Genomic DNA, 16,667 nt, shown 5'->3' with positions numbered 1-16,667 from the left:
ACAAATATTTAAAAATAGGCTCTTTAATCTAGAAGAGAAAGGTCTAACATGATCCAATGGCTGGAAGTTGAAGCTAGACAAATTCAGACTGGAAATAAGGCATACATTTTTCACGGTGAGCATAGTTAACCATTGGAAATAATTTACCAAAGGTTGTGGTGGATTCTCCATCACTGACAATTTTTAAATCAGGATTGGATGTTTTTATAAAAGGAATTACTTTGGGAAAGTTCTATGGCATGCATTATACAGGATGTCAGACTAGATGGTCATGATGGTCCCTTCTGGTCTTGGAATCTAGGAATTTATGCAGGAGACTAATGGCTGACTATTTGTCAAAGTAAGGGAGGTGGAAATGAAAAGCAATTTTACTTCCTCTTCAGCTTTCTCCAAAAGAAAAATGAATAAATTCATAAGATACTTAAAGGTTTTACTCGACCACTCCGTCTTCCCAATAAACGTAGCCTTTAATTTAGACAAAAGTGTTCCATGAAGTGGCACCAAAGATTTCCTGATTTCATCACAGTTTCCCAAAGACATCCTTACCTGTAAGATGTTTGTGAAGAAGTCATGGTAGAACATAGGCCAGTCTTGTCGGCCAATGTCCACAATGACTTTGCAGAGCTTGTTCCTGATAAAATAAGGTAGAGTTTTGTGGTGAGCTAGTAGGAGTTTGGGAAGGCAGCTGCGTATCTCCATTTTATCTTGAGATGGGACCCCAAGCCACATCTTATTGATCAGGTTCTGAAAGAGAGGCACATCCTGATTTAGCAGATCTTAAAAAGCACAAAGAGAACTGGTTTTAGTGCAACATTACAATCAGTGGTTAGACACGATGTCTGGAGAGCCAGATGGAGGAGCAGATATCTGTTATCAGGCAAGTAGCTTTGGGAAAAATTTAGTGTTTCAATACATTTCATTTGCAGAGTTTTAAAACAAGTTTGTTATCCTCAACTAGTGCATGGGTGAAAAACTACCCTTAATCAGTAAAGTGACGCAGTTGCAAGTATTGCTACTTTAATTTACTGCCAAAACCAGATAACTATTGGTAAGTGTTGCAACAGACGTGATAGAATGATCAAAGTAATTAGAATCTAGAGCACAAGAACTTAATCTGGACCTTGAAAGTGATTCTGTGTGGCCCTGGGCACATCTACAGATAAAGAAACTGAGGTAGGAGTTAGCGGGATATATCCCTTACAAAACTGGAGGATGTATTGCTTAACATTTGTAAAGTGCTTTGAATGTAAGCAGCATTATGTGTTAAATAGAACATAGGGAACTCTAAAGGTAGACAAGTTGATTTTAAGAGAAGCTCAAAGACCAAATGTCAAATTTATGGAGTTCTTCCCTTTTCATATACTGCTTCACATCACAGTACACTAACAATTTTCTATCCTGAAAAATATAGGCAATTTCCATTATTCTAGTATCATTTTTCTACAAGCATGGCTTGAATGAATCAGTGTTTTTAAGAATCTGTAAAACAGTCACTGGTTGGCGAGTCTCAGTATAAACAATTCAGACTGGAGCAGGCCTGATTTTTGCATATAAAGTCTCAGTGCCCTCTGAACCCTAGGACAGCTAGGTTTCCTCTTTTAAGAAGGGTAACATCATAGTAAATAGAGAATCATCATAGCTCCTTCAAGGCAGAATGAGAACCAAGTTCTGCTTTGGATGAAGTGTGGGGGCCTTCTGAAGCTTTTAAATCTAGAAAGTCCAAGTCAATAGGCCTTTAATGGAAGAGTGCTAACTTTAGTAAAAAGAAAAGGAGTACTTGTGGCACCTCAGAGACGAACAAATTTATCTGAGCATAAGCTTTCGTGAGCTACAGTTCACCTCATCGGATGCATTCAGTGGAAAATACAGGAGTTTTAACTCACTTAATGGCAAAAATCCATAAGAAGGCAGAGTTGTGAAGTATTTTTCCTGCAATGCTGAAACCCCATTTAGAAGCTCTAGAACATTAGTGGCTATTAGTAGCTGAGCCTGTTAAGTAGATGTTTGAGGATAATAGATTCAGAAAGCCTGCTTCTGAGGCAATAGCTCTACCCAGTTTCAAGCACACGGCAGGCATAAATTAAAGACAAATAGCTTATACAGTCAGGAGGATCATTATAAAAGCTGGGAAGCTTTACTCATGGTATGACAAAGCCAATTCACAGTATTCAGGCTTCAATGCAATTTAGACTTGAAGCCACCATGAAGTCTCCTAAAGAGGTCAAAATTTTATGGTAGGGAGCCAATGTCCAGAGCTGCAGGTTAACAGTGACAAAGGAATTGCTTATAGGAAGAATACAGGGCACTGACAAAACCCACAACACTGAGGACCCTCACAAAAAATCCGTATTAAGAGTAATTCCAGAAGTGTACTGTGTATACATGAAATTTCTCCCATGTAAATGAGATTTTAAAGTGGTAACTTCCTCTACCTGCCCAATGTCTCTGGTAACAGGTTCCCCTTTCCCAGAAGATCAACTAGCAGCCTCCATTTGAAAGGAGAGGTAAGTGGGCACGGGCGGGGGGAGAGAAGGAAGAATTTCATTAAAACTTTCTCATTTTTCCACCTCTTTCAGAAAATATCAGCCCCTATAAACCTCCTAGAATAAGTTTTGGGTTTACTATCCTGCTTTTGCTGATAAGTTCACTGTTCTCATATAACTGATCAAACAGGACTACAATAGCTGGAATTAATTTTAGAAATTCCAGGTTCTAAATAGAAAGATCTGAATCTCTAACCTGGAGTTTATTTCCTTAGAGTTTATGCACTGGACAGTGATTTCTTTGTTCTACTAGGCTCTGGACAAAATTATTTTTCAGAGTTACATTTTTCAGTAAGGCAGAAAGGGGCAGGAATCAAGCTAGGTTGCCAAACCCATGAAAATAATTCAAATTGCTGGAATATGTAGCTCCATAAAATTCCTCTTTAGACAATAGTATGGTCCCCCTATTTTTGTCTTAGTTACTTCTCCTAAGACGAAGGATGTGCCAGTGGTTAGGGTGGTGGACTGGGACATGGGAGACTCTGATTCAATCCTCTGTTCTACCACAGACTTCATGCAGGAAGCAAGTTGCTCAGGCTCTGGCTCTGTAAAAAAGGCATAATAGCACTTCCCTTCTTCACCGTGAATTGTGAGGATAAATACATTAAATATTGTGAAGTGCTCACTATACTATGGTAATGAGAGGTGTATAAGAACCTAAGAGAGACCAGCCACTGACGGCAGTTGGTCAGCACTAAGCCCCGTTTTGGGCATGGCCCAGTCTGCTTTATCCCAATGGCCTATAACTTTTGTACATGTCCTCTTAGCTCCAGATTTCCTCCTCCATCACAAGGCTCACAGTTGCCATGGAGCAAAGGTTCATCCCATAAAGTGACAGTTGCAAGTTAGCGTGCAGCTTTCAGCCCCACTGCTCAATTATTTTTTGTTTGATCTCTTTAGTATGTATTATCTGTGTCCTTATACCTTTTGGAAACATTTGGAATTGCTACACATCTGACATCACCAGAATAGTTTTTTTATTTATTGGGGTAGCTGTTTTGAGGGAAAACTTTGAATGTACCCCTAGTGTGCTTCATTTTCTTAGCACTCTTTTTCCCCTGCCAAAAACTTAAAGTACACCTGCAGCAAGAGTTGTAAGGGAGTTTCTTTTTAATCATAGTAAAAGTTTATGGTATGGCTGCCCTAAGTGGTTTGTCCACAATGATGTCAGTAGAAGCCGGTGGGGTGCTACTCCTTTGCCTACTGAGGAGCAGTTTTCCTTACTCTGAGCTGTGTCAACCATCCCTTGTTGCATTTCCTGGGATCAGACACAGCTAAGAATGTGACAGATGAGCAAGACAAAACTGCTTTAAGTGAACTAATGTAAAGTATGTAAAGACTATGACACTGCAATTCAATAAATAGATTCTTTGCACCACTATTTTAGAGAGGACCTAAAAGTAAGGATGCAGAATAATATGGTAGAACAAGACACTTCACATGCTTACTGATATATCAGTTGATTGTATTCTGTGAACAGTTATCAGATATTTACACACAAGTCAGTGTTTGGGTTTTTAAACTTTCACTTAGTTCTCTTTCATAGCTAGGTAAAAAGTGGAATGTGGTCTTCCCGCAGAGTGATTTTACATCTTTGATTAATTCATAGACAAAGCAGAATGAGCTGTCAACCAGATCTCTTAGATCCCATAAAATAAAAGGAATTTTGTCGTACCCTTTATACTAGTTTGTGGTATCTAGCTATACATAACCGAGTTAGCATTTCTGATCTGTAAAGGATATGAAGGATCTATTCTGTGAAGGATCCATTCATAATTCTGTGAATTATACCAAAATCTAAGATGATGTCCTAAATTCTAGACAATTCCTAACTATTTGAAGTCAGCAATAAGCAACTTTCTCAATCTGTACGCAAGGATTCATATTCCATTTTATTTCCTCTCAAACTGCACTTTAAAAAATTCCCTTTGCAAGAGAACTATGAAAGCAAGCCATGTGCACTTCAGTTGGTTCCCACTTTAATCTTAAAAAACGTAGTTAATATGAACTATTTCAAACACAAATCACACCAAATAAGAGTTAATGCAGAAGAATCCACTAATTAGGCAATAATGGTGTTCTGGATAAGTTTACCCTTTTTTCTTATGTCTCACCTCAAACACTGTCAAACTGTACATCATTACGTAGTCGTTTCTTGTGCTTGACAGGAAATAGAGGCAGAATCTCCAGGCGCCTATCTGCTGGGCAAAGTTATTCAGAAGCTCCTCTGGGAAAATCAAGTATCAACAAAACACGTGCATTAATATTCATAAGCTGTCTTCAGACCCAAGACAATATTTGTTTCCACAGCGCCATAAAACTGAATGGCACTTCAGATATTTTTCAAATCTGATTTATCAACTATCAGTTTAATAATGCTCAGACAACCTGAGCTACTTCAAAAACAGCCATGAAAGTTACCTAAAACCTTTAATGCAACCAAATGACTAGGTGCATAGTATCAGAATTTGTTGTGTATGATTTTAACATTCCCAAAAGCATAATGTAACAACAGACTTGGGTTAGATTAGTTTGAAATTAATGGAACCTTTAGATCCACAGCACAGATCTCTGTCACCTAAGATAAGACACGGATAGCAGTAAGATGAGATAGCAGCAGTAGGTTGTCACACTCTATGTGGACCAGCCACTAGAAGGGGTGGATCTACTTTGCCAGGGGTCTTTACAGATAATTCCTTTGCTGTCAGCAACACTTGGATTCAGGAATCTTGGTTTCAGTTGCAGGTTCTGTAGAAGAATGTGCTCTGGGGGGGCACAGATTTTTCTACCTGTGTTCTTCAGCCTGTTCCTTTCCATCACTTCTGGCTTCTTGTCCAAGTCCTCCTGCCCCACCACCACTTCTACCAACTCCTTGTTCCAGTCTCCTTTCCTTGCTCAGCCAGTTCCAGTATATTCCCAAGCCCTCTTCCCAGCCTTTCCTCCACCTCAGACTCCTTGTCCCCTCTGCATTGTAGTCAGACAGCTTTCTCCTTCACTATGCTGCCTGGAAGTCGGGAGAAGGGGCAGAGAGGAGTAGGGGAGCACTAAGACTACAGGCGAGTGTCTCCCTGCTCTCAACTCCAGTGCCCAGCACCTTCGCAGCTCACAGCACCCAGGAGCAGCAGTTGCAGGAAAAGTCCTCCTCAGCCCGAGGGTTGACTAATCAATGCAGAAGGAATCTTCTGAATTTAGCTGCCAACCTAAAATCTCTATTGAACTTTCTTAAAAAACATGCCCAAGCCAATGTATTTGCCATGTTTTCAGATATTGCTGAACTGTTTTTTGCTCACATTTTCAAAAAAGAAAATCTGAGGCAGACACCCAGCTTGCAAAATTTCAAGCTTAATAGCTGAAGTTTGGCGAAGTTCTGAGCAACTGAAAACTGCACCTTATATTGGGAAGTGTCAGACAAACCGTAATGAGAGCCAGTGCTACCAGCTCTGCCTCTAACAAATAAGAAAAACAAATTGCAAAAGTTGGGATACTGGTTCACTTGAAAACGGACTGGGTAGAATTTAAGGGTTTGTCTACAGGAACGGTTTGCAGCAAGCTGGGGCACGAATCTATCTTGCACTTGCCAGCCACAGACTGACTGTCCATGTGGACGCTGCTGACAAGCATTAACAGTTTAAGGAGTTTTCACCTAATCCCATTTCAAAGAGGACTAGATGAATTTGTTAATGCATACAGCCTACACGGACAGTCTGTGGCAGGCTAGCCCGGGATAGATTCACAGCTGAGCTTGCCACAAAACTAAAGTGTCCACGTAAACCACGTATTGCCCTCATACTGACATTCTGCAGTAAAGTTTTCTTTGTTTTAATGCTAGTTGTTCTTAGAGCTGCATATACCACTGATGTGGAGCATTATAATCCCCCATCTTTTACAATTTCTCTTAAATGCTCGGAGAGATTCTGTTTCTAGGACGACCACATCCAATTTCTCTTTTTGTAAAAGTTTGGCCTTGGGGAAAAGCTGCATGGGTTTGTGTTCTACAAGTACATCAAACCCAAGAGTCTGCCAACGATCTCCTTTCCTCCAATGACTGGGTATGTGCGGGGGTGGGGGAGTCATCACCACCCTTTTTGGCCAGACAGTGAAATTTCAGGTGAAGACAGCGTGCTTACATGCTGAGAATATATTTTCAAGTATAGTGAACCTGAAGGGAATACAGGCTACATTACTGAAGTCCCAGGTTATAAATCCATAGCCTGTCCTCACAGAAAGGAACCAGAAGACTGTGTAATCCCCTCATTTTTCAGTGTATTGCAGGCCTGATTCATCCATCCTGCTGCCATATTATGCAAGATATTTCTACTGGTCTTCATAAGCATGGATCTGCTCAGATCCACCAGTATGGAACACAAATATATTTCCACCTGCCATTCTGCACTACCAAGTAGCTACCCCAAATGTGTCAGTGTGGGTAATGTATGCCTCCTCTTTTGGATCTGCTCTCCTACATCTTTCTCATTCCCCTCATAGTACAGAAAAAGTGTCACGTATTTGCTCTATCACTTGTCACACAGCAGTCTCCTTCACAGGCTCTTCATGAAGTGCAGCAGTTTATAGGCAGAGAAGTTGGTATCCACCCTCACAACTAGCTAAGTTTCCATCAGCCTGGGAAACAAGTTCCCTTCTCACCATTTCCACCTTCAGCAGACAACCGAACTATGGAGTTTTCTGCTGCTGTTGCTTGGAGATTACATATCTAACCCAAAAAATGTTGAGGGAAGTAAAAGGGACCATTCCTTAAGTTTGTCTGAACTTACCTATCTCACGTTTCCGTTCATTGGTTGTGCAATTGTGGAAAAACTCTGTCATTAGACTCTCCAAAGCGCGCAGGGAGGCCTCTTCTGAAGCCTGACAATGACATTTAAAGGAAAAGTAGGTTAGAAAGTGCCTCTGGTTTACATTCAATTATAAGTAAAGTTTACTTCCTTATAAGACAAAGTGCTAAGGGGTCCATATAATGCATGCTGGATGAGCAGTCTCAGAAACCAAACAAAAGAGCAGCATATTACAGGGTGAAATTTAATATGGAGTCCACAAACTGTAGAAAGGAGTCAACAGCTACTGACAGAGAATATGTCCAGGATGAGTAAAAAGCCTCAGAGGTTATTTTAAAGTCTCATTTGTTCAGTCAAGCTTGTTAATGAGAGCAATACTTTATAAAGCAAGTTCCCCTCCCTTCTAATTACAGATACTTGTTCTCTTTACAAATGTTAGCTCATCCATCAGAATAATTCTTACATGAACATCAGCTTCAGATTAACATACTTCAGAAATTCAGAGGTATTAAGGAATAGCAAATTGAACATAAGACTAGATGCTAAAAGTCCTAAACTCTATTCCCTGGCTCAACACGTGGCCATGGTCAGTTTACCACCTCTTTGCTTCAGTCTGCTCATATGTAAAAAAAAGGGCCACCGATGTACTCCACTTGGCATAGGGAAATAGGGGGATTTAAAGGATTAATGTTCGTACAGAGCTTTGACAACTGAGTGCTATACAAATGCTTAATAATTTGATTCAGGGAGGATGAGTTGCCCAATTTCTTTTCCTTTTTTGCCAGCACCAATCAGCTGCAGCTTGGCTTTTAGAAGACTTCAAAGACACTGGCTCAATATGGAGCAGTTACAAGGTAGCTAGAGCTTTATTTCTCTCGAGGCCACCTCGAGAGAATGGGACTAATTCCTTTTTTTCGCAATGTCTGGAGATGGAACGATTGCGTTGAGCCAGAGTTAGGACGATACTTGACCCAACCAGTATGGAGGCACTGTGCTTGCCCTTCTTGTCTAACTCTTATAATGGATATCCTTTAGTTTTATCACTAAGATTTTGTTGTTATGGAAGAGACATGCCATTCATCATTTCTCCAATATTTTCAGCTAACGCATTGCTCTTTCACTAATAAGAGCACAGACTTAAGCCCAGACCTTCCTCGGGACTATACAAAGGGTAGTGGCACAGGTAGGCATCTACTGTTCAATCCTATGCTAGGCACAAAAAAATTACACATAAACCAAGGCTTTGCCTACAGTGCCAATTGAAAGACAAAACTTTTGTCGTTCACAGGTGCTTAAAAAAGCCCCTCAGCCCCAAAAGACAAAAGTTTTGCCATGGCAAGTGGCAGTGTAAATGGCTCGTTGTCGGCAGGAGCACACTCCTGTCGACAACACAAACCCTGCTCATAGGGGGTGGAAGTATTTTGTCAAGAAAAGTGCAGACAAACAGCATTTACATTGCCTGACTCTTAGTGACACGGCCCTGTCGCTAAAAGCTGTGTAATGTAGACAAAGTCTTAGGCAGACTAGCACTGTTACAGGTAGTCTTCTGGGAGAAGATCAGTTTGCACCACCTACAGAAGCTGTATGAATTTCTCTACTGCAAAAGCCCAATTCCACATGCTCCACACAAGGCATCCAGTTGTCCTAGAGCGCCACTGCAGAATCAAGTTGGAGAGGATAGTTTTAAGCTACCCCACCCACATACTAAGTTGGATTTAGATTTATTCACACAATGAGAACCAATCATTTAAAAAGAGATTAAGAAAAATACAACTGTTCTCCTAGCAACTGATAATGGATACCTAATAAGACTTAGCATTCTGCTGCTAAACAGAAAATACACATTTTCCTGTTGTCCTTCCTCCATGTAACTCAAAATTGGGATGCTCCATAGAAAAAGCCACTTGTGATTGTGAAAGCCATCCTGATGGTGAACAATGATATTTAAAAACTTAAACACAATCAAGCTGTAGATCACATTTTTCCATTTTAAGCAACTGCACAGGCCATTATTGTTTTTCTAAATCCATACAGATTTGCTTCTTTGCAAAAAAGTTGCATGCACAATAAACTTCATCTTCAAGTTGTTCCTTCCAACTGCTACCCCACTTTTTCCTGTCTGTCTCCCCTTACTAGGTTACAGCAACAATACTTATGCATAAAACAGGGTGGAGTTTGAGCGAAGTTTTGGAATAGCCTTCCAAGGGAAGCAGTGGGGGCAAAAGATCTATCTAGCTTTAAGATTAATCTTGATAAGTTAATGGAGGAGATGGTATGATGGGAAAACATGGTTTTGGTAATTAAATATTCATGGTAAATACACCTAATGGCCTGTGATGGAATGTTAGCTGGGGTGGGATCTGAGTTACCCAGGAAAGAATTTTCTGTAGTATCTGGCTGGCGAATCTTGCCCATATGCTCAGGGTTTAGCTGATCGCCATATTTGGGGTCGGGAAGGAATTTTCCTCCAGGGCAGATTGGAAGAGGCCCAGGAGGTTTTTCACCTTCCTCTGTAGCATGGGGCACGGGTCACTTGCTGGAGGATTCTCTGCTCATTGAAGTCTTTAAACCACGATTTGAGGACTTCAATAGCTCAGACATAGGCGAGAGGTTTTTCGCAGGAGTGGGTGGGTGAAATTCTGTGGCCTGCGTTGTGCAGTAGGTCAGACTAGATGATCATAATGGTCCCTTCTGACCTTAGTATCTATGAATCTATGGATAAAAATCAATGATTTTTTAAAAAATGGATTTTTTTTTTGATAAAATGATTTTTGAGGAAAAAACCTATCTAAAGATAGTTAAAGCTAAGATACATTATAGCTGAAAGATATCATGGAATAGGGATTATAAATTAGAATTCTATAGTATGAGACAATATATTCATGTAATGTTTAAGAAAACCTTTGTAAATCAGTTCCAATAGGGACCCCAATCTTATAAGGTTCCAGGGGCTTCTGTATAGATTTAGGTTAATCTTTTCATCTACCCAATGGGACTCAGTGCTCAGTCTAGAAAATACCATCTGAGATGCTTAGTTTTGCAGTTCTCAAACTGTGGATTTGTGTCTCCAGAGATAACATGCTTCTTAACAGCAAAAGTGTTTAAATAAAGAGAGAGAGAGAGAGGGGTGAGAAATAACAGACCTCAACCCTATTGTCCTTCTGCAAATTCATGTACACAGAGTCAATCCCTTACCTCTCTCTAAAAGTGAAAAGTTTCAGAAAGTTCAATGAATAGAAGATTGTTGGGGGCAGAACAGATCTGGACAAGGAGAAGTCGTCTAGAGATAAATGTGAGAAGGGAGGGACAGGCACTAGAAACAAAAGTGAAACTGTTTGAGCAGCATATTCCAGAAGGCTTGAGGTCTTTCTGAGTGTAGCCTTCATTGATTTGAGATCTACCATATCATTCTCTCACTAGAAGGGAAAACCTATAATGGCAACAGGCCGTAAAAGAGACCCAGTTTGGGAATATTTTGATGAAGTTCCTCTACCTGTGGGTAAGACAGGCATGCATGCAAAATGCAAACAGTGCAACAAAGAAATGTAAGGTTGCCCAAACGAAACATCATGAGAAGTGTTCCCTCTCAGGAGGAAGCTGTGTTGAAGATGATAAAAGGAACATATCTGAACATGCAGGATCTTCAGGTTGGTAAGCTTTTTTATTTCATACTTCTTTCCTAAGGACCGCCTGTCTTCCTTCTGGAACATTCTTGAATTCTCATGTTTGAGCAAAATGTTACTCTATGGTACTATCATTTTAGATGCAGTTGGGATAAAAAATAAATAGCTGAAATAGGCAGATCATCGTTTTACAATTTCACCTTTAAAGTAGATCTGAGCGTCAGTGAATGCAATGAGTAATACTAAATGAGCAGTATGGTAATAATAATTAAATAACTGCATTGATTTATTTTGTTTAGGAGAATACATCCTCAACATACAGGATTCTGAAGACTATCCACCTTCAAGTTCACCATCATTTTCTATAGTTTCAGAGTTATCTGCCAAGGATAGTGTTTGTCACATCATGTATGTCACATATATATGGCTATCACCTGTAGCAAAAAGAAAAAAAAAAATCTCCATCATCCAGAAACAACCATAGGTAAGTTTGTGATAAGAACCAGCAGATTACAAAAAGAGGTACTTGAACCATGTTAATGAAGCGTGGGTTTTCAAACATATGGAAAGGAGAGTTTGTTGCATAAACAAGCCAGGCAATTTTTTCATCAGTCATTAAGACCAGGATACAGTCCACCCAACAGAGCACACACATGTCACAGGCAAATTGCTGGATCAAGTGTATGAAAGAAATTGAGCAGTGTGCAAAAGGTCTAGAGGGTAAAATTGTTTATCTGAGTCTTGATGGGTGCAGCAAGGTCCAGAATGATCCTGTTGTATGTGCTTATGTGACAACAGAAGGGGATGTCTTCCTTACAGAAACACCTGATAACGTCAGGAAATGCACACACAGCAGAATACTTACAAGTAGCAGCAGTAAAAGCTATAACAAACTGATAAAATAAAATCAAATGTCTAGTACGCAGCTTGGTGACAGGCAATGCTGCAAATGTATCCAAGATGAGAAGAAATTTAGAAGAGAGTCCCAAGCTAATAACATACGGTTGCAGTGCTCATTTGATGCACCTCCTAGCCAAAGACTTCAGTGTTCCAGAAATAAAGGCTAATGTTGTTGAAATTGCAAAATACTTCCGTAACAACTACTTTGCAGTAGCTGCTCTGAAAAAGTGGGAGGAACCAAGCTAACTCTCCCACAAGACGTGCGATGGAACTCAGTAGTGGACTGTTTTGAGCACTAGATCAAGAACTGGCCTAATCTGATGACAGTTTGTGAACAAAATCGTCAAAAAATAGATGGCACTGTCACAGACGAAGTTCTCAACATGGAGCTTAAGAGAAAGGTTGAACACATGCTGAGCACCCTGAAGCCTATTTCTGTAGCCTTGAACAAACTGCAGGGAAACAGCTGTTTTATTTCTGATGCTGTTGAAATTTGGAAGGAACCGAGTGAGATCTTAAAGAGAAATATGCAATGACAGAGTTAAATTACAAGCATTTAAAAAAAGAGTGGGACAAGCACTATCTCCAGCTCATTTTCTTGCAAATATTCTCAATATTCGGTACCAGGGTCAAACCTTAAGTGCTGAAGAAGAGGAATTGGCTACGACATGGACATCGAGCAATCATCCCTCCATAATGCCAACTATAATAAACTTCAGAGAGCTAAGGGTGAACCATTCAAGAAATATATGTTTGCTGATGATGTTTTAAAGAAAGTCACACCAGTGAACTGGTGGAAGTCACTTAAGCACTTGCATTCAGAGACTGTTGAAGTGATAATCTCACTTTTAACAGCAGTAGCTTCTTCTGCAGCGTACAGAGAATATTTTCTTCCTTTGGACTAATTCATTCCAAATTGAGAAACTGTTTGGGACCTGACAAAGCAAGAAAGCTTCTTTTTCTTTTCCAGATTATGAACAAACAGGAAAATGAAGGTGAAGACAACTGAGTTAGCTGCAGAAGCAAATATTTTAGGTTGACCCAACCCATAGTTGGGTTGTTGTTGTTGTGTTTTTTTAATATTTCATTTAACTATTTTAGTTAAAAACAATTTTAACAAAAACAAACCTGATTTTAAAAAACTTGAATGTTTAACTAAATTCAAAAATTCATATGCTTGTTTTGTTAAAATATTGTATGTTTGCTGTTGAAGAAAAAAATCCAGAATATACAACGTTGTTGTTTTAGTTAAATAAAAAAAATTAAATGTCTGTCTGGTGATGTTCTCCTCCTCCTACAACATGGCAAGAAAATCCTCCAAATATTAATAATTAACATGTTGAACTGGAGATAGTTCACCTCCCAATGACTTCATAAATATCTGCTTCAATTACCTTCAGTAAATGAAATAACCAAACAATTATTCATTTTCTGATATAGCTGTAAAACTAGTCTGAAAAGTTTTCAAAATAAATCACTTTAAAAATGTATAATGTGTACCTTCTAAAAATGAAATCTACATCTATCTGAGTTGTGAAGAATATGGATTAAGGTTATAATAACCAACAAGAATGCACTTTTATGTAGAAATCCATGATTAAACTGAGTCTTCCTGACTAGTGATTTAAATCATGATTTCATAGAATCATAGAATATCAGGGTTGGAAGGGACCTCAGGAGGTCATCTAGTCCAACCCTCTGCTCAAAGCAGGACTAATCCCCAATTTTTGCCCCAGATCCCTAAATGGCCCCCTCAAGGATTGAACTCACAACCCTGGGTTTAGCACACCAATGCTCAAACCACTGAGCTATCCCTCCCCCCATTAAATTAAATCAAATCCACCCTGGCATAAAGTCTCAGTCTGAGGATTCAATTTTTTAAAAATTCCACAATAATCAAAGGTTTCAGAGTAGCAGCCATGTTAGTATTTTGTATCAGCAAAAAGAAAAGGAGTACTTGTGGCACCTTAGAAACTAATTTATTTGAGCTTAAGCTTTTGTGAGCTACAGCTCACTTCACTGGCATGCATCTGATGAAGTGAGCTGTAGCTCACGAAAGCTTATGCTCAAATAAATTGGTTAGTCTCTAAGGTGCCACAAGTACTCCTTTTCTTTTGAAAATAATCAAAGTTGATTACATAATATATCCACAATGACATTTCCACACATTCCTTTCTCTCTGTAGAGTGTTTTATATTCTTCCCTCTCCTACATGCTACCCGATTAGATTTGAATGTACAAATTCAGCACTTTAGTGTACACTCTTGCAATTCATCCCTTGCTACTGAAGGGCAAACTTTACATCTCAATACCTGCTTCAGATGTCAAATAGGGAAGAATGAATTGTGAGTTGTCAAACTCTGACCACAGCAATATGAAGCAGCCAATTTCCTCCACAGCAGAAGTGTTTTTCTTCCTATCCCACTGCCCAAATGAATAAGGAAGGTCTCTCACAAGAAGATTACACTGCAGCCACCCCCCCACAAAAGTGCTAATATTCATCCAGGAGCATCAGGACTTGCATTGTTTTGGTACAATCAATTCTACGCTTTTCAAGCTTCTTGATAGCTCTTCCCGTCTTAAGAATTGTTAATGCACAATGGACAATTTAAGAAAACAGATGCTTGAAGTTAGGCTCCTAGTTACTTTTTTTTTTTTTTTTTTTTTTTAAAGTACTGAGGACTTGGCAGCTTATCCAATGACTAATGGGAGATACTGGGCACTTTGCAGTTTTGGAAAGTCAGTTCACATATTCAAGAGCTTAACTCTCTGCACCTTTTTTTGTTTTCCTTCTTTAAATCTCAATCTATGCTTTCATTATAAAAAACCTGAAGAATACAACACAGATTTAGTGTTAACATTTGTTTTGAGAAAGCTAGTTTTAGCAATCCCATCCATGGCTATCTATGTATTCATCATGTGGACAGTTGCTATAGGATATGGGTACTCTATTCATAGGTTTGAAATAGTACAGGACAAACCAGGAACAAGCAATGCAGTATCCCCCTCAAATCTTCCCTTCCTGGGAGTGCCACACACTGGACAATAAGGCTCCTCAGAATTGCATTTTATGGAAAGTCCCAACAAACATTTACTTCAAAGTGTGCTCTAAAGTTACTCAGACAAAGATACATTTGGGACAGAAAAAAACAAGGACCCCCCAGCGTGACTGTTATGCTCCCCAGCTTGAAAGATACACAAAGCTCAAAGTTTCTATCAAAGGAAGGTGGCATGGCAGAAATGGCCTAGGTTAACTGGAACCTAGACCATTAAGGGCTTTGCAGACAGAAACCAGCATCCTGAATTTCTCCAGAAGTGAGCTGTCAGTAGGTAGACAGTACAAGTGTAATACACCCTTGCCAGTCAGGTCTACTTAAGTGGGCAGCAGTATTCTGCATTTGCTAATGTTTCTGGGTATCTTTCAAGGTTAGCTCCACATAGTGTGCTGCAATGATTTCCACACATGGGTCACCAAGACATAAGAAAGAATACACTCCCTTCTCAAGGCTGAGCAATGGAATCTGGGCACTGCCCTAAGGAGACGGACTGCTGAAACTAATTTCCTTGCCATACCCTTGTCTGGTCTTGTTGTTTGAACCCCAAACAACTAGAGACCACCAGGTGCTCCTGAAGATAGCCTCCAACTCTCACCTCGATGACCTTCCCCAGAAAGACTTGAGACTGGGCTGCAACTGGCAAGATTTCCAGTTATTCTCTGTAGAAGCTGGCAATTCACTTTACCATGGGGGAGGCATTAAAAATCCCCATCAATAAAGAACCAAAGTATTCCTCACGCACTTTCACTAACTGCAAAGGGGATAAGAGCCTTACGCTTCCACAGTGTATCAGATATCTCTAATTGAGAAACTGGTTAGAACTTTTAGGGAAGAACACTTGTTCCCTCCTGCAATCTCAGTCCGGGGGGAAAAAAGTTCGACATCCAATCAATCCTGTTTGCAAAGCATACAGAACACCCAAAATAGTTCCATTGGTTGGAACTTCCCAGATACTACAACAGAGGCGTGACCAGCCTCAGCCTCACCACAGCATAAGAGTACACAAATTATTTATAAGGCGGGCAGGCAGATTCAGCACACCAAACTTTTTGCAAAAGATGTTTCATCCCCCTATTCCCCTGCTTCATAAATTGTAGCTGACCAGTTAACAATGGTGCTCTGAAAGGACAATTGACAAGAGGTGTTTAGGAACAAGGACACTGGTAGTCAAACAGATTGCTGTATCTCACCATGACATCCACACACTGATCCCAGAGAACGTTTGAATCTAGTAGGATCCACGTCTTATGGAGAGGTTTGTCACAGCTGGTCCACCTTGACTACTTTGTGGGGTAGTAGTAATCAGACTATAATAGTGTTGAGCAATACAAGTTAGAAGGAGAGTGTTTAGAACTAGGGCTGTCGATTAATCGCAGTTAACTCATGCGATTAAAAAAATTTAATTGTGATTAAAAAAAATTGCAATTTATCACAATGATCAATAGAATCCCAACTGAAATTTATTAAATATTTTTAGATGTTTTTCTACATTTTAAAATATATTGACTTCAATTACACAGAATACAAAGTGTACAGTGCTCACTTTATTTTTATTACAAATATGTGCACTTTAAAAATGATAAAAGTAGTATTTTTCAGTTCACCTCATACAAGTACTGGAGTGCAATCTCTATCATGAAAGTGCAATTTACAAATGTAGAATTTTTGTGTTACATAACTGCTCTCAAAAACAAAAACAAACATAAAACTTTAGCGCCTACAAGTCCACTCAGTCCTACTTCTTGTCCAGCCAAC

The 16,667-nt window shown here is 39.6% G+C and overlaps 1 protein-coding gene across 3 annotated transcripts in view; it reads right to left on the bottom strand.

Moving 5' to 3' along the window:
- Positions 1-16,667, bottom strand: part of XPO6 (exportin 6) — a 114,681-nt gene that overhangs the window by 73,867 nt on the left and 24,147 nt on the right. For all 3 annotated transcript variants that reach the window (XM_048866290.2, XM_048866287.2, XM_048866286.2), the window contains exons 2-4: positions 7,316-7,406; positions 4,658-4,770; positions 547-744 (exon numbers count right to left, since the gene is read on the bottom strand). In XM_048866290.2, coding sequence (XP_048722247.1) covers positions 547-744; positions 4,658-4,770; positions 7,316-7,406 — 402 coding nt within the window. The remainder of the gene's footprint in view (positions 1-546; positions 745-4,657; positions 4,771-7,315; positions 7,407-16,667) is intronic.

This window comes from Caretta caretta, chromosome 10 (genome assembly GCF_965140235.1).
Source record: "Caretta caretta isolate rCarCar2 chromosome 10, rCarCar1.hap1, whole genome shotgun sequence".
Taxonomy (NCBI): Eukaryota; Metazoa; Chordata; order Testudines; family Cheloniidae; genus Caretta; species Caretta caretta.
This window is presented reverse-complemented; position numbering and strand designations above follow the sequence as displayed.